The sequence below is a fragment of the Nyctibius grandis genome, chromosome 5 (genome assembly GCF_013368605.1).
Source record: "Nyctibius grandis isolate bNycGra1 chromosome 5, bNycGra1.pri, whole genome shotgun sequence".
NCBI classification, from domain to species: Eukaryota; Metazoa; Chordata; class Aves; order Nyctibiiformes; family Nyctibiidae; genus Nyctibius; species Nyctibius grandis.
In genome coordinates this window covers 41,953,173-41,979,683 of record NC_090662.1, presented here as the reverse complement: position 1 = coordinate 41,979,683, position 26,511 = coordinate 41,953,173, and the positions used below count along the sequence as shown (strand labels likewise).

The window sequence follows — 26,511 nt, the reverse complement described above, 5'->3', positions numbered from 1 at the left end:
CCGGGGCGGCACGGCGGCTTTGCCAGGGGAACGGCGGTGTTGACGGCCGCGGCCCGGCCGACCGCGCCCCGCCATGCCTGTGCGCTTCAAGGTGAGGCGGCGCGGGGCTACGCGGGCGGCGGCCGTGGCGGCGGCGGCGGCGGCGGCGGGTGCGGTGCGGTGTGTGCGCTCCCCGGCGGGCCGTGCGCGGCGCGGGCGGCCGGGCGGGCCCCGGGCCTGGGGGCGGCGGGCCCCGGCAGCCGGCATAAGGGGAGGGTGCAGCCGGCAGCAGGAGGGGGTACAGCCGTTTCTGGGTTGCCACCGGCGAAGCGGGAAAAGGGAGACCCTTGCGCTGAGGTGGCTAATAAAGACAGAAGGAGCTCAGTCGTGTGGGTGACAGAGGGTTCAGGCTGTATTTGTTCCTGAAATTTTATTAACTTAAAGATATAAATAAGTTTTTGCGTACTTTTTGGTGCATGAAATTACTGGATGCTGTTTCCTGCTATTCGGAGAGCAAGCAGGTAGTTCTTGCTCTTTGATGGGGGTGGCAGATGCAGAGCTGAATCCTGCCGTGGCCTTGTTGGTGTTTTTCCCCATGGAGATCTGTTAGGAGCAGAAGCAGCGAGGCAGGATACCTACAGGTCACTTGACAGACACCGCTCTGTTTCCTGCAGGGACTGAGTGAATATAAGAGGAACTTCAAATGGAAAACCCCAGAGTTTTGTAGCCCGTCCCAACAGCAGAAATCCTTGTGGGCAGGACTTCGGTCGGATCAGTTTGGTAAGCGCCCCTGAAAGCTGCCCCCTTGTTTGCAAACCCTAGCTCTGTCCAAGCCGGCTCTGGTAAGGATGAGCCTGGGCTGCAGGAGGTCTGGAGAGGTTTGCTGTGATTTGAGTGCATGACCACAGTGAAGTGGTAGTGTTTGCAGTTTGAACGCTTTATACACTTAAAAGTATATTCCTGGTTGTCATTTATAATATGTTTTTGAATGCCCTGTTCTTTCTGGCTACATTGAAACTTTCTTTTAATGTTAGTGCTATTTATATAAAACCTGAAAAATACATGGTTTCTGACATGCAGCATGAGTCCCCAGCGTGAAGCACAGATGCACTGTTAACTCATACCCGATGTGTAGAAGGAGGCGTTGGGTTACATGTGGTGCATGGAAACAGTAAGTAAAAGTCCATATTTAAGAGGAGACTAACTTGGGGCAAAGTTTGATACAAAGTAAAATTGCTGTGAAGACTTAACAGAGACAGCTAACTGAAAAAAAAAGATGAGCATTAAATAGAAAAGCTTGTGTTGCTGTAGTCTAGGAGTTAGGGGTTGTAGACATTATCATGGCAGGAAAATGGGGGTTGGGAAGTAGAAGACAAAGGAAATAGCATCTGGATTGGAAGGCCGGTAGGGAGTTGAGGAATAGGAGTAAGCTGGAGAGTGATGACAACAGCAGTGCTTTGAAAAGGAGCAGTAAAAAATAGGAATTATTGTAGTGGCACAAGACAGATTAACAAAATTATGCAATTCAGTGCAACAGCACTGTGCAGTCTGTAATTAGAGTCCAATATATTCATTCCTGCAATATGATAAGTGTTCTAAATTATGGCCAAGTAATTAAGAACTGACCTCTGGGAGTAGGGTTTGTTTTTGGTTGAGATGCTAGACATTTTAATAAATAATTTAATCTTGCGAAAGATTATGCTTTATATATATTACTGCTTTCTTCCATTACTGCAAAATATATATTTCTCTAACCTTGCTTTCCGTAGCACATGGCTCTGTGTATGCGTACCTGTATTGAAGAGTATAACTTCCACGAATTCTGAAACACTCGAACATCCAAACGCATTAAATTATTTTAAAAATTATAATCTATGCTTCTTTTCCAGTTGAACTAAACTGCGAATTTTACAAGACTTGCAATAAAGTCATGAGTTAGCAGTACAGCAGTTTCTCCTCCTCCTCATGTTGTAGTGGTGTTTTTGTGCATACTTGGTGTAGTTTTCCTACATCTTCGTCATTTTCACTCCCACTTCTTTTCTGGCCATTTAAGCATCTACATCTTCAAATGACACTCTTGACACCTCATAGGACTTGCAGATCGTTATTGATAATTCACTTATGGTTCTTCCTGTTGAAACACATAGTTGGCAGTTTAAGAATGACTTGGAACATCACCACAAAAAGTTAACAGCTGCAGTTGCTCCGAGTTCCTTTCTGCTACTTTCCCGGTGTTATTCCACTGGAATTATTTCCTACCACCTGTATGTGTAGTCGGACATACAGACATTTTGTATACCTTTCACCGTAGGTTTTTCTCTTTCCACATTGCTTTTTCATGAGATAGGAGTTTCTCTCTCTCTCCTGGAAAGTGTTTCTTTCAGCCAGTTAGGGGCCTTCACTTATTATTCTGTTGCAGTTGAGCGCTTTGCAGTTGGATTATGATTTCCTGCTTTAAATGTGTTCAGTTATTCAATCCTCTTCTTACAATGGTGGGGTAATTTTATTTTCATCTGTATGTGTAAAGGCCAGCAATTCTTTAAAACAACTTGATACCTAGTTTTGTTACAGAGTCTTTTTACAATGTTGGAAATGTTTTTGTGTTCATACTGTAAAAAGCCACCAGCTGTCTGAGATGGTTTTAAATCACAGTTGTATTAAATGGATTGGGATCTGTCACTGTCCTGTCACAATCGGTGAGAACCTGTTCAGCAAGGTTTATTGTGCATGTGTAAAGAGAAGTGTTTGTGTCATTCTTTATCACTGCAGGTTCGTTATTCTGTATCTGTGTTAACCACGTTCTTTTCACTGGCTGTGTTAATTTTTTTGTTGTTCAACTCCCAGAATCAAGTTGCAAAAGGCTGTCCTGTGGCCATATTTGCTTTATAGGGTTTTTTACAACATGGTCCTGGAACACCATGTTCCCATATCTCTTCAGCGGAAGGGAAGAGCATTCGCAGATAGGAAAGAAGACAGAATTTCACAGCCGTGCCCATAATTCATAGGCTGTCATTGTTCCAAGATACTAAAACAGTTTTTCTAATAATCAGTTGTATAATAAACTTTCAGTTTGTTCTTGTAATAGAGGGATATTTTGTCTTCAGTAGAATGTTTTTGTTAAACCTAATATGTCTTTTTCAGGAATCACAAGAGAACCAAACTTCATTTCCAAGAGAAGGGTACCTTATCATAATCCACAGATTTCAAAGTCCCTTGAATGGACAGCAGATTGTGATTTGAATGACCCACTTGAAACTGAGGCTCTTAGGACTGCAGAGTTGCACACAGACCACAACAACAATGATGTGAATCAGGAAAAAACTGAAACGCCAGAAGGACCCAGACTCCCCCCAAAAGTTCAGTCACATTTGGTAGATTCTAGAGGTGAAACAGCTCTTGCCCTTGCAGAAAACAACATGAAGAGATCACCCTCTGCAGCTCCGCCAAATCAAAATGAAACATTTGCATCTCCAAAAAAGGAATTAGAAAAAATGGGTAATAGGGTAAGGGAAGATTTTTTTTTTAATTGACCAGTATAAAAATTGCTAATCTGATATTTACAGTAGTACACATATACCAGTCTCTGTTGTCTGACTCTCTCCTTAGTTCTGTATTTTCATGTTGTTCTATGTTGTAGCTTCTCTGTTGGGAGAACAGTACTTTTGAGACCAGATTTTGGTTCCACTTTGGTCAACAGGAGTTTTGCCCTTCATACGCCTTCCGTGTTGATTTCAGCTAAACAAGGATTTAGCCGATAATATATAGACTTTTTGGGGTTGTTGGCTATAATGAGAAAATGTACTTTGCATTCATTTAGTTCATAAAACCAAAAACTAAACCATTGGTTTGAAAGTGTGCATTGAAGGATACTTGACTTGCAAAACATTGTAGGAAAGGGAACAATTGGTGTTAATTTTTTTTCTTTTTTATGTTGTCAGCTTCACAGAGTACTTCAGAGGAAAACAGGCATGAATATTTCACATTTGGATACTTTCCCCAGAAATTCTGAATATCAAAGCCAATTTGTTTGGAAGAGTCCTCATGAAAAGTCACCAATACTTGCAGCTGAACAGGTAACTTTAAAGAAACAAAAAGTAAATGAATACTTCCTTTTATTTATCAGCAAAGTTGCTTGCTTTCCAAGATTTCCTTTCGTCCTCTTTGATGGGCAGAGGGGATCCAAACTTGAATGCTGTTACATGGTATTTTTTTTTTCCTTCCAATATACAAAAGTGCAGTATAGTTAGATTTGTTTCCCTGTGATTCTAATTACTTGTTCTTGTTCTCCCTGGTTGTGTTCCATCCTTTCTAGCAGGACCGTTTTCTTCTGTTTGCATTAATTTACTTTAGGAGCTCTAAGATCCTACTTAATTTTACCCTTCATTTTTATCATTTTAATGTTATATAACTAATCAACAGATGAACGTTCAGGTGTTCTGAATTGTGATAACATGTCTTGCCACTGAAATCATTCAGGTTTCACTATTTATTCTCATGGTCTTTTATGGGTTGCCAGTTTCTTATTTTCAGTCTCTGTGTATGTACACTTCTAGGCCCTGAAGTTCATCTTTTAAGTGTGTTTTCCTTTATGAGAACTGCTTATATTTAAAAGTGGAATCTTCTGATTTTAAGACACTTTTGTGGCATTTTGATATGTATAACGAGTTTTAGGACTTTGTAGGAATGGAAAGGCTGCGATTTCTAATCCGACCACAAAGAGTAACTCTGATAGTGAGACTGCTTTGTGTTTTAAATTTGTTACTGGGATCAGGACTTAGGAGACTCAGTCCATCTTTTGGTCATTTTACAGTATAAGATAGGCACTTCCGCTTTTATTTTGTCTTCTGTTTCTTCACTAGGAGCATATACATGAATGGGATTATTGCAGATGGTGTGCTCTCTGTTTTTACCCACAGGCAGCAGATTTGTTCAGTAACAGCTTTCAGAGGCAATAAATGTTGGTAACTAGGATCAATCACTGTACAAACCGTTCCTGTCTTTTTCTTGTTGGAATGCTAAACAGGTGGACTTACTTTGAGATACCCATTTCCCAGCAGTCCCTTATCCAAGGAAAACTCACTGAAATGCATGAGAATAATATAGAAGCCAAAGAACCATCTGAGAAAGAGGCAGGTCCCAGAACATCAACTTATAGAAAATTTAATAGAAAATTCCATTTGATTCTATTAGAAATTAGTTTGATAATTTCATTATTGATGCTTGTGAACATTGTGCTATTTCAGAAGAAAGACTGTGGAATCTAAAATATCAAACTTTTTTTTTGCACAGCTTGTACAGAATAAGAAGCCATAAGAATAAATCTGTAGGCACTATAAATCTTTACATAAATAGAACTTAGATAAAATTTAAATATGTATAAATGTTTGCAGGTTCTAAACTTAAGATTAGAGTTTCATGATAAAAATTAGACATATTAACAAACTGATATTCTTTTGGTTGCTATTGATATGATGGAGAATATGCCTGAATACAGAATAATGACAATACCTTTTCCTTAAAGAGATTCTGTGAGAATATCAAAGTTACTCAAGTTAGGTTATAAGTCAGACCTAAACTCTCATAGCAAAGCCGGGGAAAATGTATACTTGTGACATATTGCATGGTCTTTTAATTCAGCACCCCCTGAGGAGATGATACCTGACCACATATTAGGCAAATTCTCTGCCTTGGTTTATAATACCGTATTGATGGGAAAACAGCGGATAGCTCAAATTACCGAGCCCTAGGCATCCAGTTCTAAAATGCAGAACAGTTTTCTGTTACTTATGGACTGGATGTATATTGAGGACTCACGGGGAAGTTTTATGGCATATGTTTTAAAAATATGATCCTACACACAGCTCTGAAGGTAAACTGTCTTCCCAAATAACGAAAACCTCTGTTAGTGAACTTCAGTAAGAACAGTGTTTGGCCACAGATTTAACTGTGTCTGACTTCATCACTTTTAAATGTATTTTTATTAGGTTAAGTTTCTCTTCAGTTTGTCCTAGAAGTTAATTAGTCTGCACGTGCTGTATTTGTACACATGACCATCTCTCTGCTCATATGTCACTGTATTTGCATGAATTCGTTAACTGATTTTGAAAATTTAGCCTTAAGGTAAGCAGATCACACTGTTTGTTTGTTTGTTTTCTTTCCCCAAAGGTTATTTGCAACACAAGTAAATCCATACCTCCATTTAAATCTCCTGCAATTGCTTCTGAAAATGCATATGAGACAAATTTCAAAAGGTCATCTGTTAAGGATCCACAAGAGAGAGGCGATTCAGAAGAGAAAGAATTTCCGGTTTGTGAACAAGTAAATATTTCCCTAAAGGAAAGGCATTAGTATACTTCTATAATTTTGATTGTTCTTTTCTATAATGCAGGGGTGGGTTTATTTTGAAATGTTTCAGTTACATTTTATAGCTGTTGCTAATGACACTGGACTTAGTAGTAGTTTTGCTATAAAAAACTGAAAATAACACTCTACAGTTCTGGTTGCTCTTAGGGGTTTCTGTAGTGGGTTCTGTAGTTTCTGTAGTGCATTTGTTCAGTTTACAATGACATTTTAAGTGTGTTTTTCCTGTCACCTTAATTTATGAGTTTTCAAATGGGTTCTTTTTTTTTTTTTAGAATTGAAACTTTGTTTTTAGTCATTAGGATAGATTCTGAAATCTAAATCTCTGATTTATGCTCTCATTGGTACCAGTGTAGTCTCTTGGTATGCACGAGGGCTGGATGGGAGGTCTGGAATTTTTTGCATCTTATAAATCAGACATAGTGTGAATTTAAAAAAAATATATTGATGTAAGGAAGATGCCACAGTTGGAACTGATTTTCACCCAATAGTTGTAATTTGAAGAAAGATGGAGGAAGGGTTTGCCTTTGCCTTGATAAGTTGAAAGGTAAGTAGTTGTATTTAGCATAGGGCTATAGCAGGACATTGTGTAGCCTACGTAGGCTCTGTTACTCAGTTCAAAATATTAAAATGTCTTTTATGAAAATAATTCAGCTATCTGAGGCCTTGCATTTCCTTGTCTTGCTGTTGGCTTGGACCAACTTAAGTGGACTTTTAGGAAACATGGCTATGGCTGTTTTACCAGATACATTTAGTGAAAAGGAATTGTTTCAGACTGAGACCTAAAAGTAGGTGAGAGCAATTTAGACTGCTTGACAGCTAGCCTATTTTGCAAGGTGGACATATGAATGTCTAGTTTTGTAGCAAGCTGCCGAGTGTATTACAGAATCACAGAATCACAGAATGTTAGGGATTGGAAGGGACCTCGAAAGATCATCTAGTCCAATCCCCCTGCCGGAGCAGGATTGCCTAGACCATATCACACAGGAACACGTCCAGGCGGGTTTTGAATGTCTCCAGAGAAAGAGACTCCACAACCTCTCTGGGCAGCCTGTTCCAGTGTTCGGTCACCCTCACCGTAAAGAAGTTTTTCCTCATATTTATGTGGAACCTCCTGTGTTCCAGCTTACACCCATTGCCCCTTGTCCTGTCAAGGGATGTCACTGAGAAGAGCCTGGCTCCATCCTCATGACACTTGCCCTTTCCATATTTATAAACATTAATGAGGTCACCCCTCAGTCTCCTCTTCTCTAAGCTAAAGAGACCCAGCTCCCTCAGCCTCTCCTCATAAGGGAGATGTTCCACTCCCTTCATCATCTTCGTGGCTCTGCGCTGGACTCTCTCTAGCAGTTCCCTGTCCTTCTTGAACTGAGGGGCCCAGAACTGGACACAATATTCCAGATGCGGCCTCACCAGGGCAGAGTAGAGGGGGAGGAGAACCCCTCTTGACCTGCTGACCACACCCCTTCTAATCCACCCCAGGATGCCATTGGCCTTCTTGGCCACAAGGGCACACTGCTGGCTCATGGTCATCCTGTTGTCCACTAGGACCCCCAGGTCCCTTTCCCCTACGCTGCTCTCCAACAGGTCTGTCCCCAACTTGTACTGGTACATGGGGTTGTTCTTGTATTGTTCTCTAAATTCCTGCAGGTTAGCTAATCATCCTTCCTTCAGGTGGAAGGACCACCCAGGAGTCTCTTCAGTACCCATCTCTGTTCCTTGATAAAACAGAAAGAGCCATTGTCAGACAACATATACAGTAGGACCATTGCTGAGCAAAACACATATTTAACACGGAGTGCCTGTGGCTCAGTTTAAGCCAAAATACTTTTGAGGTTCTTAAAGATGATTGTTGGCTTGGAGGCTTTATCATTTATAACTCAGACCTGCCCAGTGCTTTAAATCTCATCTGGGAATGAGGAATTTTATGTCCCATTTTGCTTCTTTTAGCAGATGTGAAGAAAGGTTGAAAGGCATGAGGCTTTCTGGAAGCATTTCTTTGTTTTTAATATTGGAAATTCAGGTTATGTTTTCCCAGGAGAGCTAATAAAGTGCAGGAAGAGAAGGGTGAAATTTTGGTAGAAGTGTCTTAAAACACTTTTTGTTTACACTGATATCTCTTCTCTGATGAATATCTTGAAAAAGTTTTGGGGGATTTTGGTGGGCTTTTTTTTTTTTATTTCCTTTTTTTTTTTCTTGAATTTGAACAACACCTGTGAAGTTCTCTAGCAGAATCAGAAATCACACATGAGACTTCCGAGAGGATAAAATAAGCAGAAAAAAAAATATCTTTGATATGAAAACTGAACAAGTCAATCTGACCCTTTATAAACCATAATGGCAGCAAATTAAAAATTTGCCTTTTGGTTTATTATAGATTGGTTTGTATTGCTTGACTATAAAGCTAAGAGTTTTTTATTTTTTTATTTATTATGAATTCCAGAAATACACATGTTAAGTCTGATACAACTCAGGTTAGAATGCACAGGTATTGTATTATTGTATTTCTGTGTTTCACGTTAAATTCATTGTGTAAAGAGTACAAAATGGATCATCTAACTGAATGTTGCACTCAGAATCTTAGCTTTGGCATTTTGCTAGTTTATTTTTGTATTAACAATGTAATATTCTTGTTTGTATTAAATATGCAAAACAGCTAACACTAAAATAAAATTAACTTTTTGCAAAAGCTTGATGTCAAAAGGAATATGAAGGTTTTCAGATTGTTAGCTAATGTGGTATTTTTAAAATTATCTTTACCTCAGAGTAAGAGGGAAGAACCTTTTCAAAAGCCAACAGAAGATGCAGCAAAACAAGGGAAATCAGAACAGAAACATCCTAAACAAAAAAATAAGCAACATATCAGTCCAAAGCCCCTCTCTTTACATACAAGTCATGGGTATGTATAAAATAGGAAAACCTAGCCTAGTGAATAGGCATATGGCAGCCTAATATTTAGAATGTTACTGAGCACTCTCAAAGTATCTTTTTCTTCTGCCACATACCTGCATTGCAGGAACTGAACTCATGTTTCCGTTTTCTACACATCTGAGATGCCAAGAGAAATAGAAGCCCAGAACAGATGTAGGTTTTAAAATGCATAAATTAATCCATCTCTGCTGCTTTGTGCTTAATGTATGTCCCAGTGATTGCTTTCATTCACATGACTTTCTTGCAGTGTTAAGGGATTTGATTAAAGATAGGAGAGGAGACTTACCTAGGTCTGAATGCCGTTGGATATTGGGAGATAATCACAAAGTGATCACCCAAAATTCTATGAAATAAAATTGCTTTATGAAACAGTGAGTGGATATAGTGTAGTTAAAACCTTTAACTCTGGTTTTTGTAGCTCTCTGACATAGTAGATTGTAGTCAATTTTGCAGTGAGTAGTGTGTAAAATTCTTGATTATTTGCAATGACTTTTTTCATTTAAGAACAAATTTATGCATCTTATACCTTCAATGTGGTAGCACAAGACAAAAGTTTCCAAAACAGTCACTGGGCAACTAGCTGTCAAAATGTGCAGGTTCTCAATGTGCAGTCAGGACTGTCATTTTTTATGCAAGCTGCATTGCATGGCCTGCTTTTGCAGCAGAACGGCTGGGATCAAGGCAGAGCAGTGATGTGTTTTTTGAGCTAATCCATTAGTTTTGCAACCAAAACTGAAGGAATTCTGTCAGCTTCAAAGAAACAGACATATGGAAAGAATTTGAATATAAAGGGTTTTTTTGCCTTGGTATTTTTCTTTTTACAAGGTGCATTTTATTCTCTGACTTCAGGCTTTTATGATCTATTTCTGAAGAAGAACTGAAAAAGAGGGCTTTTTCACCCAATGGTGAATATATTAAAATAAAGTTAGTAATGTTCTGAAGCAAGTTTAAAAACAAAAACCTCTTTAGATTTAAACTGATAAAACCACAGTTCAGTGCTTAAGGGCTTGAAGTATTGCTTATTGCCTGCTATAGGTTAGATGACGTTAATTTTTCTGTGTATGTATGTGTGTGGCAGAAGGGAAAATTAATCCATCTTTTCAAGTACTGAGGCCTTTTGAAGATCAAAGCCAGCAGGACATAGATTAATTACACTGACCATTGTTCTAGTAGGCAGATGTTTCTAGCCCCAGCAGTTCCCCCCACCCATATGCAGAGTACCTTTAGAGTGGACTTCATAGAAGGAAATGTCTCGGACACATTAGTGCCAAACCAGGCGTTTTTACTTAAATGCACTTTCATCAGTGACTTAAACCAAGATGCTCCACTTTACATCAAAGTAATTGAGGCTTATGTGTGTATTATGTTCTACTGATCTGGCTGTCAGGGCAAAAGCTTCTGGCAGAAGGGTTGTGAGGAAAATCCAACATGAAACTACTTGAAGAGCCACCAACTGTGAATGAGCTTTTTCACAGCTTTCCTAGTTGTGTTGGTATGGATGAGCTGTGTTTCAAAGCATGTGTCTTTCACATCTCAGCCCTGGCATTTAGGTGCAAGTATACTTAATGATTGTTGATATAACTTTAAAAGTGCTCTTAAGGAGTATTCTGGATATCAGTCTTTACTCTTTCTGTCTTTTTTTCCTCTCCTTATTCTTGTTTTCTTAGGAAGATGAACACAGAATATAGGTCAAAATTTTTGTCTCCAGCCCAGTATTTCTACAAAAATGGAGCTTGGTCTCGTATTAGGAGTAAAGTTCCCAACCAGGTGAGTATTCTTAAAAAATCTGAAGCCTGCTTTGTATTTTGATTTTTAAATGCTAAAAACTTTGAATTGTGGTGTTTATGAGATACAGTTTTGAGATTGTAATGCTAATGACTCTGGCTCCCAAAGGTGAGTGTACAAAGACGATTAGGTTCTGACAAGTCAGTATAATATATAGCAAGAAAAAATAAGAGTTGATGTGACTTAAAGGATATATTAATGTGACATTTGAAGTGAGGGAGGAGTTTTGTTTCCCTTAGAATCAGAATCATTTAGAACAGAGTCCCTTGGAGCAGATAATCTCAGTGTTGATGTTCAGCCCAGTTGTAACAAGCAGAAGTTTTCAAAATGTAGAATTGGATGATAGGAGATTCCAAGGGAATAAAAGGAAAAGGCCAACATATGTGTCAGCCTAGGTCAGCTTGATAGTCAGGCTTAGTTTGTTAGCTTGCCATGCTGAATCCATTCAAAGCAGTCAGCTGAATTCAGTCATACACAACATAAAATTGAGAATTTCTCTTGCAAGTTTCAGCCGATCTAAGTATTTTCTTGTATTACTATATTATACTGTATAGGAACTAATTTGACAGAACTCTGAAAATGCTGAACAGCTTCAGGACCATAGGATTTCTTAGCAGGATTATTGAGTACGATTTCCTGAATTAGTCAAGTAAATCAAAACCATTAGCAGTGTGCTAAGAAACTGCTGGAGCTACTTCTGGAACTGTCAGATTTCACTGAATTGACTTAGGCTTCTCCCAGCTGATAGAGGGAGCCTTTGTGAGACACTGTGTGCTGCTGAATGCATGGCAAATACTTGGAAGTGTGAGTTTCCTCATGAGTTGGGACCAAGCTGATGTGGAAGGTAGAACTGGAGCAGATGGCTCTAGGGTGTTGGGCTAGAGATTGTGAAAATAACATTCTCTGAGAATTGCAGGAGGAGTGTGGTAGCATTCAATTCTGGGTTTTCTCACTGGACTTAATGTAGCAAGTCATCTTCTTTTTAGGCAAAAAGAAATATATATATTGAATATATACAAAATAATGAGAAATAGGTCTCAGAGTTTAAAGTATATCACAGTATGTGATGATTTTTAACCAGATTTTGTGTATGCATGCATGAGGTAGTCCATTCTGTGAAAACATCCTCATGAGGATGTTAGAGGACTAAAAGCAAGCAGTATTTTTATTTTTGATATGTATTGGTATATGCATTAGATTTACTGTAACTAAGGCTGTAGAATATTCTGAACTATTGCATGCAGCCTGACTAAGTGGTATACAGAATGTTTCTGTAGACTATTATGTCATTTTTCTGGCATGTAAGACTTTCATTTGGAGACTGGTTGTTGCATCAGTAACATTCAAAACAGTGAGGAGCTGTGCTCAGCTTTTAGAGCAGCTGACTGGTAGGCAAGTAAAGGGAAAGGGACGCATTGCCTTGGAGCATATTGTGTTTGTGGTACAGCCAGCTGGGAGGAGTCATTGCAGTACAGTCAAGGGAAAGATTGAGGAGACTGCAAGTGGAGGATGGGTGTTCTGCTTTACCAGGCAGAATCCTTTTTGGGTTGGGTATGAGAGACGTAGGAAGTAAGTACACATGGCAATTAATTAGAGTGTGTGAGAAATCAAGAAATTCCCACACCGTAGGTATGTGTTTTGGATGTGTCTGACTTTTCCATGGAGATTTTCTTGCTGACAAGGGAATTGCAGAGGAAAGTAGAAAGAAGTCACTTGGGAGTAGGCATGAAAAATTAAAAAAAGAATTGCTAGGATTTTAAGGGCCTTCTAAATGAAGGAGTTGTTCTGGGTAGCTGAAAGAGCCAAATTAATTTCAAGACTATAATAAATGTTTTATTAATGACAAATGTGCTTACATTACATATACGTTTTTATATATGCATACCTACGTTAGATCCTTATATGAGTTCATATGGAAGAAACTTTTATAACTGGAGTTACTGAATTTCTCCCCTCTCTGTTAGACTTTAAATCACGTGCCTGTGAGCATATGTTTCGGTTTAACCCCAGTAGGCAGCTGAGCCCCACACAGCCTCTCACTCCCTCTCAGTGGGATGGACAAGAAAATTGGAAGGGTAAAAGTGAGAAAACTCATGGGTTGAGATAAGGACAGTTTAATAGGTAAAGCAAAAGCCACGCATGCAAGCAAAGCAAAACAAGGAATTCATTCACTACTTCCCGTCGGCAGGCAGGTGTTCAGCCATCGCCGGGAAAGCAGGGCTTCATCACACATAATGGTTACTCGGGAAGACAAACGCCATCACTCCAAATGTCCCCTTCTTCCCCCAGCCTTTATTGCTGAGCACAACATTGTATGGTATGAAATATGCCTTTGGCCAGTTGGGGTCAGCTGTCCCAGCTGTGACCCCTCCCAGCTTGTGCATCCCCAGCCTAGTTGCTGGCACGTCAGTATGAGAAACAGAAAAGGCCTTGACACTGTAAGCACTGTTCAGCAATAGCTAAAATACCCCTTTGTTATCAGCTCTGTTTTCAGCACAAATCCAAAACATAGCACCACAGGAGCTACTATAAAGAAATTTAATTCTGTCCCAGCCAAAACCATTACAGCATATCAAACTAGTTTTGCTGGTAGACAAAGAATTATGTTTAGCTCGTGTAAATGTGTTACGGTGTGGGATTTTTTCTATATGGAGTTTTTTTAATTTACTGTTGTCCTGAGGGTTATAATTCTTAAAAAGAAGCTTTTTGTGGATATGGTGAAAGCAAAGAGCAAGGTTAAAGCTTGGACCTTTCTGGTCTTCCAGACAGGTTGGAAGAAAGCCAGGTTAATTCTTAAAACCTCTGTTAATACAATAAAAAAATTCTGATTGACCTGATTCTTGGCCAGGCTTTTGTTTTTTTTTTTTGTAGCATCCATCAATATTTTTGTTATAAGAACTACAGAATGGGATCCAGCATGGCTAAAATAGTAGGACTGAATAAAATATTTCATTCACGGTTGAGACATAAGAAAGAATCTAGCCATTTGAGAAATATGTTAACAGCAGATTAATGTAAGTATGCATAACTTCAAAGTAGTGTCAAGCACATCGATTTTATTATAAAGCAACAAAGGCACTTTGGCCATTCACAATATAGGCTGCCCAACAGTCCTTTTTGTTTCTAAATGATTTCATACCTGTTCCCAATATTTTTCACTGTCATGAAGAGAAATGTTCTGCAAAGCTGTACCTAATCTCTACCTCTGGTTGATCGTTGAGACTCACCTCTGCTGCAGGTGCCTACAGAACATCTCTCACTTAGCATAAGTGATTAGATGATAAGCTCTGACTGATTCAGTCTGTTTTCCCCCTTAGTTGGTACCGCACATGGATAACTTTAGGTCCAAAGCAGACTTTCTAAAGTTCTGAACCCGAACAGGCAAAGACCTTAATAGAATCCTAGTATGACCTTAGCCATAGTGATTACTCCTAGACTGCTGCTCTACAATATATTATTAAGGGTTTCTTTTCAGCAATTAAAAAATCAATTTGAATGAAAAAATCTCTTAGAATTATGCTTTTGAAAAATTAATGCGGGCAATTCATGATCACAGTAGGAATCTATGGGGCCTGTGCCCTGCTGAGATAATGCTGCCTGCTGGGTCACTGAAGGAGACGGTTGTCCTTTGTACTTCTTCACAATTCACTGGAGACACAGTATTCTTCCTCCCCCTGCAGTGTCCTGTTGCTCTGGATTTATATTCCTTCTGTTGTGGCTATCATAATTAATTTTTCATTCTTCTACTTAAAGTAAATAACCCAGTAGATCACTTGCACCTCAGGCTTCAAACTCTCTTCTTAAAATGACAAGTATATATTTTTAATGGGCTATTCTTTGGAAGTTTAGTGGATCAAATTGTGGGATGTTAGCTGGTGTGGGCTAAGTGGATTTCCATCTTCTGCATCCTGTTACTTTTAGTGGTTTTAGTGGAATTTGGCCCACTTAACTCTGTTCCTTGCAGGAAGAACTATGTGAAGTCTATCATGAAAGAAGAATAAATAAGAAAAGCTATGAAAATGTGCTAGAGGAAGTGTTGGTATTACTTTCCTGCTCTTTGACGAAATACTTATTTCCTGTGAACCAGTTTTTAGGGAGCCAGAATTCACACAACAATATCACAAAGTTATTTTTAATCATATAAACATAAGAATTTTGTTGTTGCTTTTTCTTTCTGCACTTTAATTGTGTTTGAGTGAAGGACACAGAACAGTGTGGGTGTTGAAATAGTTTCAACCATAAAAATGATAGTGTAAAATTAGCAGTGTAATGTCTAAAGAGAGGGCTTGTCACTTTTATTTTTTTAAGACTAAACCTGACATCTATTCTTACAGTTACTGATAGCCTAGAAGGAATGATTTTGATATTATGTCTTACATACTGTAGCACCAAGAGTTCTCATGTAATTGTCAGCTCTTCACTGAGATAGGATTAATGCAGCTAGAGACAGTTGCAGTGTTCACAGCATACAAACTCAGTATTACACATGCACATGGATCTGTTGACTTCAAGTAATCATGAATTAGTGTGTGGTGAATATATTTTTGAGTGTTAAGGCTTAGAAGTCTAAATTAATTTCCTCAAGCTTGGCAAAAACTGGTGAAATACCAGTGCTGATGTATTTGTTTTACAGCTTTTTACAGAATCTCAGGGAGGCAGCATAGAGCTATGTTGACAGGTTTTTAGTATTTAATTCCTTACTTAGACCGAAATAAAGTTACAAGGGTGATAATACAGTGTTGAGAGAAAAATAAGAAATTTAAAAATAATTTTGTATTCCTCTCCTTAGGCATCTCAAAACACCCTAAATTCCATGTGGTATATGGAGGTTGGTTGCATCTAAGTTCCTGTTTCAATGTGTGGAGCACTGTGTCTCAGTGCTGATGGAAAAGTAGAATCCAGCACTAAACTTATTCATAGCTGCTTCATAACTTTGCTGCTCCTTGAATGAGTAATTGACAATTTTACTTTGGCTTTGTGGCTCAAACATGCTTACTAAGTACACACTTTTGTTATTTTTGCTTTCCTTTTGTTGCATTTACTGCGGCATGCAATGTTTGTGCTGTGGGTGGCCCTGTATTCTGAGTAACTCGCCTTTCTCCTTTAGCTGCCATTAGCTAATGCAAATACTTTATAATAGCCTATTAGTGAACTTTAAACAGACATGCAGCTTATGGAACCTTGATGTGCAGGTGAGAGAACTTCGAGAAAGAGCAAAGGCTTACAGGCAACGAGTAGAGGGAACACACTTCTCCCGATACCATCTCAACCAGATCCTGTCTGATAATAACAGTCTTTGGGATGTGTCCTCAAATTCCAGTTCAGAAGAAGGCATCAGCAACAACATCAGAGCACTAGATCTTGCGGGGTAAGTTTGTCATTCCTGCCTCTTATTCTGCAGTTTTGAAACAGAGCAAAATGCTGAACATGGGCTTAGCATAGCTGTGAGATCTTGAATGTTTGACTGCATTCAAGATGCGATTGGACAGGGTGCTCAATAACCTCATCTAGGCTCCCTTTGGACTAGATGGACTTTTGAGGACCCTTCCAACCTGGGCTGTTCTACGATTCCGTGATACATAAATTCTCTAGAACAGATGAGGGCGTTTACCTTTTCACAGATGCATCAGTTGATCTGTGCTCAAATTCCAAGCGAGGCACAGTCCGGTCTTCTGAAAGAAGAGAAAGTTACTCCTTTATGATCCTCCACAAATGCATATTTAGTGTCACAGTCTTAGTCTCATCAAGTCTGGAGGAATTTCGCACTGAGTCATGCTGAAGTAATATTCTTCTTTCCACTGGAATTCTATGAAATACGTTTTGCCTACTCAGATGTTATCAATGTTCTTGTCAGTATTAATTAATCTTGTGGTTGAGTCTTAGACACTGTTTAGTTCTGAGACGGAGACTTAGGAACTGGAATGAGTACATCCATTTTCTCCTTTCTTTGAAGGCCATCAGAATTCACAGATATTAAATCCCTTGTTAGGAAAATTCAGAATTAGTATTTTAGTAGTATGTACAGACAGCTATTGCTGAAGCAAGGAGGAAAAAAAAAAGCCATTTGTGTCTTTTCTGAGATCTGATGTTTAAAAACAGTGCCTTGGATGCCTCTTTCTGCAGCCCGCTTAGACTGCTATATGTGCACCACTTGCATTGTGTATGGGGGGAGAGATCTACCCATTTGCATGACTGTAGCTGTACTAAGGCTTGAGGGATGAAGTATAAAAAAGTATTTATTACACTATAATGTGTGATAATAAGTATGGTGTGAATTTTTTGATCTACTGGTAGGTTTGTTTTTTTGCCTGTGAAATACGGATCCTCTTACTGATTTCATTTCTGTGCACTGGGCTAATTTGTACTGATTCGTGTGAGCAGTTGATAATTTAAGACTTTCAAAAGTTGTACCTAAAGAGGAGTCTTCTAAACTGCTTGGCTTTCAAAATTGTGCCATCAGACAGTCCCTATGCATAGAACTAGTTATTTTTTGAGCACCTCTGATAATCTAACTTGTTGTTTAAATTGGAAATAGAGCCCTGATTTAACATTACATTTTTGGAAATGGTAATCCAGAAAGAGTTTTCATAGAATCTACTTTGAAAATGGGTTGTGCTTAAACATTAGTTAAAACTTCCGTGGAAATTTAACCATTCATTGTGTCAACTATACCACTTTTTAATATCTGAGCTGTACATTTGGCAAAGGATGGAACTGGGTGAACATGTTCTACATAGACACACGTGTATCATGCAAATCAGTGGTATGAAATGCTGCTTTCTGTGTTACCTAGAGTTTCTGAAAAAGAGACTGCACCAAGCCCTAAAATGCTGCAGCAACCTGACTCCAGAGAACAGGCACACCAGGACAGGACTGAGAAGACAGACATGTCAGATGCTTTAACTGTTCCAGTCAAAAGGCGTTTAGTTTGGGGTGAACAAGAAGATCCTGAAGAAAGGGAGAATCGGCAATCGACAGAAGAGGATGAGAAACAAGATGCACAGACCACAGTTGTGGCTCAGCAGTTAGAAGAAAACAATAAGGATGCCAATGAAGATAAGAAAATTAAAGGGTAAAACTGACCATTTTTGTGATGTATATACATATAATTTTTTCCTTTAACATCTCAGAAATTTGTAGGTTAACTAATTTTTGTTTTTAAATCAGATTTACTTAAGAGGATAGCCTCTTAAGTTAGTGTGACACTACTTTTGTTTTTAACAGTATGATAAGGAATGAGAAAGTTCAAGATATTGAACTGGTTGATGGATATGGATCTATCATTAAGAATACTGGATTCCTAACTTGCAAGACGGAAGTTTGTAGAAGCATGAACAATTCTAATGTTTTTTTCCAAAACTTTAAAATTTGCAGTATGGGCCCTCTCAGAGCAGACTGTTCATTATGCAGCAGCGAAAGGTAGTGAAAATTAAAGCTCACAATTTGCTTCAAATTGACAACATAGGATTGATAGGACTGAAAGGATAGAATACATGCTAATCTTGTGCTTAAGCATCTGTTTTTCTTAAAAAAATTCATGGGCAAAGATAAAGGACTTACTTAGGAGAAAAAAAAACCCCTAGCATCCAGTAATTACCAGTGATTATGTTACTGAGCACAGGTGGGAAAAAGGTGGAGAAGTGTTTAGAAATAATGAGATCAATTCAGTATGTGCATAGTACAGTGCATAGTACTGTATTTGACAGTTGAAAGATCCAAATTATATCTAGTTACAGAAGTCTGTGGCTTTTTTTACTGTGCAAGTTTTGCATACTTTTTTGGTAGAACAATATTTTAGTTTGATACATATTTAAATCTGAATAACTTTGCCCCTGTTACTATACCATCTGAGCATTTTGTATTCCTCATTGGGTTTTACCTTTGGTGTTGCAGCATGAATCTAAGGTTAGGAATTGTAACTGTCTCTTTTGGGGATAATAGCCTGTATGCAAAACCCAGGCAAAGAAAGGTTGAGATGTTAGACTCAAATAGAAATTAAATGCAGGCTTTCGAAACTGTCATCCTGAAAACCTTCTTAAGTTTCTGTCTGACTCTAGAGATTATCTAGTTCATAGATGTGTCTCTGATTGACATTGAAGATTTTCTGTCTTCCTGTAATGTGGCGCTGTGTGTGCTGAGATCTGCTCTGGACTTGGCCATGCAGAGCAGCTTAACACTTGAGCTGAGCATGTTATCTAAGCCTGCTTGCGAGCTAGAACTGAGGCATCCTTTGCCTAGATGTCTTCAGAGCCTGCCTAGTGTGCACTGATAGGATCGGGTTCCTTGCACAGTGTGGGTATGCCACCACCTCCTTTTGAAACGCATCTGGAGAAACAAGACAGAAGTGGTAGTGCTGATTAATAACCTGGGGGCTAGAGTGGTTACATAAATGTGGGATACTTGGTTTCACTTCCACCACATTGACTGAAAAGAGTCAAACCCACATTCCCACCTCTAAGGTGGCAACCAGGTTTGAAGTTTTTCTGGGTGAATACTCTTTCCAGCCCTCCTGTTGAGTTTCCGCTACTGTGCAGCAATACATTCAAGGTTTATTGGGACAGAGGGAGCCTGAATTTGCAGCTTGAGACTATTTACGTATTTTATCCAGTTACATTAAAAAAAAATACAGAAACTGAGGCTCAGGGGCTGGAATCCAGGACTCCCCATTGCAAGCAGATGTTTTCGCTACGGGCTGTTGCTGTTTTATGGACCTAGCTGTCTTGCCTTAGACTTCGTTGTAGGAATGCATTAGAAACAAAAAAACTTGAGTGCAAGACTCCTGAGTCCTTAGCTAATCCTTTAATAATTTCTCACTTTTTGCAGTGAGAATCCCTTAGTATTGAATTCTTCTGCAGCTGTGTCAGATTCTTCTTCAGTATCCTCGAGGACAGGTGGCAGGCTTCCTACTCCGAAGCTGAGAGCACTTGGTGGAGCTCAGAGGACTCATCATGATCTCACTACCCCAGCTGTTGGTAAAAACTTTTAAATGCAAAGCAGTATTTCAAGAACTAAAGAAAAAAAAAGACATGTATGAATTAATTTAGTAGGTTATTTAAGGTAATAAAGCATTTTTCATCTTCTCCACTACAATAGGAGGTGCGGTTCTAGTGTCTCCTCCTAAATTCAAGTCTTCATCTTCACAGCAGAGAACACGAGGTTTAGGAACAGACCATTCTTCAGCTAAGCGAGGTGCAAGAGAAGCTTCCAAAAGAAGGTCCTTCCAGGTGAGCCAGAAAAGAGACTTACCATTATGTATTTTAGGAATGTACTTTTTAAGTAATTGTGAATAATTTATTTAATAATTATTTTTCTTGAGTTGCCATTTACTATTCTAAAATTTTCAGCATCTGTGACTAAAAAAGACCAATGTCTGAATAAATAATTTTTTGGGGTATCAAGCAAAGGAGTTGAGACTATTGGAGTGAGGTTGGATGAGGTCCATTTTGGCTTTTTCTGCTAAATGCACAGGTTCTGTTTTTGGGGGAAAAAAAAAAGTTGCCATTAGGAGCTGTTGATTTCCCCAGTAACATTACTGTACCTTGCTGCTGACATAGGGCACAGCTCCAGATTCCTTGACTTGAAAGAAATTTAAGAAGGAGAGGTTGTGTGCCTGTATACAAGATAGGTAAACGTGCCATAACGGTTTCGTTCTCCCTTTTCTTTTGTGCTTCTTTTACTTTGCAGCTTGCACAGTTACTAATAGAGAAATAGAAACATTTAGGAGTTGTTTATATGTCTTCCTCTCAAAATTGTGATTTTTTTGCCAAGTTGTGCTTAGTCTGTGTTCTACAAAGACAGCTAACATTTCACTACACTCATCCTTTGCAGTAAGTTCTGTAATAGAAGCAGACAAAATTGCATGAGAAGTTGGTTGTGTTGGTTTAAAATCTAAGATCACAGTTTTTTGCTGTGAAGAAAATAAGCTTTTGGTTTGACCTGACTAGATTACTTTTAGACCATCTTAAACACTTGTTATTAGGAATATATTTTCTTTAAGTTGTCTCACAAGCTTGAAATGCTTGTTCTTCCAATACCCTTATGAGAAGTGTAACAGTGTAAAGTCAACATTTGCTGCATATGTGAGTATCTGTACTGGAAGGCTTTATATGAGATGTTGTGTTTTTGTGGGTTTTGTTTTTGTTTTTTTTTTCTTGTGTTTTAGCGTGATGTGGAAGTGGAAGCTGTTTCACTCCTTACCTCTTCGCCTGCTGGGCTGGGAACTTTGGATCCTCTGCCACTTAGGCAGGATCAGTGGCCTCCTAACAGTATTTCTGATGAGCAAGTTCCTTGTGCTTCAGCCCATCAAGAGCATTCCTCTACACCTCCTGTGCTGAAGTCAGCCAAAAGCTGCTCTGTGCCTTTCTGGAGTCCCTCTCGTCGTATTCAGGGGACTCTCAAGGATCCAGAATTCCAGCATAATGGTGGGGTTTTTGAATTAACTGACTGTGTTAGAGTGCTGCAGTTCAGGCCAAGAGAGTGCTGAGCATGCTGCGTTACAGACTCTGCAAAGAATGTGTTGTTTGTAAACAAAAGCTTTTCTACTATACCTTTAGTCTTGCTGAGGAAATGTACCCAACTCCCCACCTTAGTTTCAGATTCCACTAATATCATTGTATTCTAGTGGTCTGTTGTCTGATTTTGCCTTATTAATTTCAATAAGTACTTACTCATAATGAGAATAATTTGGTTGAGCATAAACAGTTGTAATTTTTAATCTTTAGGCTACAACTGGATGCTGTGAGACTTTTCCAGCTGGAATTAGCAACAGTGGTGTGTAACTGGGGACCTTTATAGTGTGGTATTGTTTTGCAGGAGTTGTGGATTTCTGAGAGATAAGTTCCTTAAATATTTCTGCAGGATATGGAAACAAAAAAGCCATCTATAAAAGATTTATTGGATATTGAGAAATGCCTTTTCTTGGCTGAGGAGGAATTTATGCTGGAGCATTTCAAAGATTTTTGTGCTGGAGCATTTCAAAGATTTTTGTGCTGGAGCATTTCAAAGATTTTTAACAATGTTTAGGGGTACTGAGGGCATAAATTTGATAAAGAAAAGAATCCTTCACCTAAAGGAAGGTGAAGGATTTATTTAGTCAAAATAAAGTTTATGTGCTTAAGTCTCCATTCCAGAAAGACTTTCTGTAGCTGCTTAAGGTCCCATAATTCTTGGTCCTTTTATTATAAAGATTAGCTAAACTAAAGTAGTATTTCCATTCTAGAATGGAACAAGTAGTTGTCAGTTAAGTGGGATGGTGAAATCCAAACATTTCTTCGGAAAGAGGTTAGAATTGGTGCTGTGTTCTAGCTCTGCGCCTCGAGTGCAATTCACTAAGTAACTTGTAGCATCTGCCAAAGATAGGTGCCTTGAGAAGAATACAGTGGGGTAAGTTTGTTTTACCTCAGCTTAGAGTAAAGGAGTCTGGTGGAGTTCTTGGCATGTTTGCTATTTATAAGACTCATGTTTTGGAAAGAATGTTGTAACATTTTTAAATGTTCTAAAGTGAAATATTATCCTTTGTCTATTTTGAAATAATTCAAAACTGTGCCTTTGACTTTTTGTCTTAGGGACTGTTGGCAATCCAAAAATGCGATCTTTCCAGTTACCCCTTCAGGAAAGAAACTATAATGATGAAGGTATTTCTTGTCCCAAAGTACTATTGTATATCATGTGTATATTACCTAGATTAATTTTAACTTTTGCACTAATGTGAGAGGTTTCTGAATGCAGTAACTGATACTGGTTTATGTGTTTGCGTGAGTAACTACTGTACTGTTTCATCAAAATAATTTGAAAATGTTTATCCTGGTAATCAAAAGTATGAATACGAAGCTATATTCTAGTATGAATAAACCATTAAATGCGGCTAAAAATTAAATAGACCATTGTGGCTCAATAAGGTTACTATAGCTTGCTCAGTTCCCTGCCTAAAGTAGTTTCCTCCCCACACATTTTTTAAGCCTTTATGTTGATAGCAACAGAAGCAAACTGCAAAATGATCACAGCTCAGGTTGCAGTTGCAGTAACTTTGAATGCAACTTAAAAGGTACCAAAAATCTTAAGATTTTGCTTGTGAGAATTCAGCACCAGATATGCAGCATAAAATGATTCCTCTGGCTTTAATTTTCTCACCTGTTCCTCTGCTCAGTGTATTAGGGGTACTTAGGGCATCCTGTTATTCTGATAGCTGTTTTGGCCTTTTTTTGTGTTTAATGTAAAGTTAATCTGGGGGAGCAGCCAGTGCACAGCCCACCAGTGCATCTTCTTGGCCCTTTTGTGAGCAGACACAAATAAACTGGTTCAGTAATGTGAGTCATCCAGAGGCACTGTAGCCTCATTAGCTTGAGCTGCTATATGTTGTTTCTTAGCATGGTGTATGAGGTTGAGCTTGGTGTGGTGCTGTGCTAGTCGCAATCACCTGTGTTTAGTTCAGATTAGAGTATGGGCAGAGCAAGCTTATATCTGACTGTAGTTTATTTATAGATATAGCCCAGAGCAACCAGAAGTTTTTTTCTGTATACCCCTTACGCTTGTTTGCTCCTTGGTTTTAACCAAGGTTCAGGCTGATTCTCTGTTTTACTCATTGCAGTTGTCTGGAAAATGTGTGGGTTGTGCAGATGGCTCGGCCAAGCATCTGTGTATCTACACAAAACATGCAAAATCCTATAGTACTCTGCAGCTCCCCACAAGCTTGCTGCACACAGATTAAATGCTGTAACTGCTGTTTCTTTTTTTTCCTATGAGCTGAGGGATGATGTATGAGCTTTCAGAAACAGGTGCAGTGTGCCAGCTCACAGATATTTCATATGTCCATATTTGTGCATGAACATACAAACCTGGGAGTTACTCCATGACATGTCTATTTGCAGAAGTGCAGTTAGCAGTTTTCTCATGCATGGGAATATAGTTGTTACGTCTAGTGTGTGATCCTTTTACAGGCTGTTCGGGTCACTGTGTTTCAAGAATTTAGAAATGCTGCTGAAAAGTTAATTGAAACACTGACAAAGTACAGGTCCTGTTAGGATTGAGTTGTGGAACTTTTTGTTGTTTTTTTGTTGGTAGGAGGGGCTGGAAAGTAGCGGTACAGTTCTTAATTCATTGCAGGAGAATGGGTGTAATTAAGGTCACTTTTCATAGAGAGCATCTTGACAGAGCTGTAGCAACATTTTAATAATGATGTTAAAGAAGTATAATGTTGTGCTTTATCAGAGGAGCAGCATCCAGGCTGCTTAATTTTGAGAGTTCTGCTGGGTGTGAAGTGGATCCTGTATTCAAAAGGAAGACCTTTCAAAAGTACATTTTTAAAGCATGCTTCTTGTTGTCTTTGTGTTAAACATCCTGTTTTCTTCAGAAGACACATTTCTTTTAACAGCTTGTGGCACACTAGCTGGTTTTGGCACAGAAGAGCTCTTTCAGCAACATAGGTTCTGATATTTTAGTTGTGTTATTCTAAGGTTGTCTGCTTTGCTTGAAGCGGTGGGTTGCTTTCATGAATATGTTATTATGAGAGTCTAGTCTATACAGAGTTCAGTGGCAGAGGAACAATTTCTGAGGTCTTCTGACACAGGAAAATAAGTGTAAAGATGACTTGGAGAATTGGGCAATTCCCAGGTGACAGCAGGGATCTCATTCTGGAGTTTGTTGAGTTGGGCATGTAGCTCTCAAACTTACCTAGCATCCCAGTAGCTTTCTAGTGAGATTCTTCTCCAGCATGTCAGTTACCAAGTAATAGAATTAAAGTGTATTGTGGCACTATTTTAGCATCCACTGTGAAAGAGGGCATAAAAATATTTGTACTTTCAAAGTTTGCCATGAATGTCAACTGTGTTTTAAAGTGTATATTTAATCTTCCTATTTAGTTTGTCCCTTGTTGCTTTCCCCACAGATGACAGGTTGTCTCAGATTTCTGCTCGCTCGGCAGCATCTAGTTCGCTTGCATCTCAGATACTGGAACGAGCTCAGAAGAGGAAGGATTTCTGGGGCAAGACATAATCTCTCCCACCTGTTGTATAGAAACTGTTCTGTAAAATGATTTATTTTTTTATAGTTTGTAGTGTACATTTAAAAAAATTGTGATTGTAGATACCATGCAGCATCCTTTCACTTATCACTAATATGGCCCAAATTTTACAACTTGCCATCCCAATTTAAAATGTCAGTATTTAAACCAGTGTTGAAAATGTAGGTCCTTTATATCCAGGAGTTATGTCTTAATTCACTATGTCACAACAGCCATGTGGGGTTTTATTTTTTTGTTTACAGTGGCACCTTTTGAAACGGAGACGATTATTTTTTTATGCAATCTGTGTGTTACTTTTCAAGGTATTCTGCTGCGGTCATGAGTGTGACCTGGGACAGTATACAGGGGCAATACCATTATTCACCAAACACCTCAGCTGCTTGATTGTAACCAGCTATTTTAAAGGCAATTGTGGTATATTTGTTTATGTTACTGTATGAATTGTCAGTACAACACATTGCAGTAAAAAAAAGTTACTTTTTCTACTTACTTCTTTTAACCTGTTACCAAAAAATTCTTATTTCTTAATGAAGCTAACATGGAACATACAGAAGTTTCAGAAAAGGACATTAAGCTTTAGGGTTTGTTCGCTGTCCAGTTTTTTGGCCAACATGACTATTAAAGAGTTTAGTGTGTACAGTACTGCAGTTTGTCAGATGTACCGATGTGAACATTTGCTTTTTGTGGGAAGACCCATGTTTAGTGTTAATTTCAATTTCTCTAGAAAAAGCAACCTCAGCTACCTTAAACAGTGGCCTTCCCCAGCCTCACTTCAAACTCAGGTATTTAGGAGTAAGTAGTTGATCTCTTAAAGTAAACTCAGAAGAATGTTTTTTCTTGACTTTGAAATTTTAATTACCTCTCCTCCTACTTGCCTGTTTCTGGGAGACTGGCATACTGTTACGATTGTCACAGTAAAAAATGTTTGTGGTTTATGCTGACAGCTTGTTTAATCTTTCCAAGCGATGCAAGCAAGTTAACATGAAGTAGAGGAAATCAGTGGCTAGCAGGCAGTTTGGTTCTTCTTGTGTGGCTTCAAGTTTTAATATTACTTCATTTGGAAGTTTTATGCAAGAACAATTTGAATTTTGTACACATTTGCTTACATTTCAATTTTGTATGCAATTATGTACACATATTACTGAAAATAAAAAAGGTTGTTTGATTTGTTTCTGTTCAAGTTATGCCAGATAAATTGGTCGAGCCTATTATGTTGGCACTTCTCTGTTTAGTTCTCTGTTTCGCCTGTTCAGCTGGAACATCTGTGGACTTTTGAAAGACAAGATGTTACCTCAGAACTGATCTTCAGAAAGAATAAGTTAACCAAGCTAGATGTGTTGATACTTGGAATCGTGACTGGCTACAGATACTTGGAATTGTGACCCAGAGCAGATGGGTGCTACACAAGCTGGAAGGCTGCAATGCCCAAAGGGCATGTC

The 26,511-nt window shown here is 38.7% G+C and overlaps 1 protein-coding gene across 3 annotated transcripts; it reads left to right on the top strand.

Annotated features, from left to right (window-relative positions):
• Positions 1–26,280, top strand: MDM1 (Mdm1 nuclear protein). Of its 3 annotated transcripts, none has more exons than XM_068400830.1 (15): positions 1–91; positions 654–759; positions 3,121–3,482; positions 3,918–4,052; positions 6,145–6,285; positions 9,105–9,238; positions 10,938–11,037; positions 15,845–15,883; positions 16,248–16,423; positions 17,849–18,127; positions 19,879–20,027; positions 20,149–20,279; positions 21,218–21,476; positions 22,620–22,688; positions 24,938–26,280. In XM_068400830.1, the coding sequence occupies exons 1-15, from the start codon at positions 74–76 to the stop codon at positions 25,042–25,044; spliced, it is 2,205 nt and encodes a 734-aa protein (XP_068256931.1). In that variant the 5' UTR covers positions 1–73; the 3' UTR covers positions 25,045–26,280. The 3 variants fall into 3 exon arrangements, with proteins under 3 accessions (XP_068256931.1, XP_068256929.1, XP_068256932.1); XM_068400828.1 differs by having other exon boundaries at positions 6,145–6,297; XM_068400831.1 differs by lacking the exon at positions 21,218–21,476 and having other exon boundaries at positions 6,145–6,297.
• Positions 26,281–26,511: the final 231 nt, after the last annotated feature.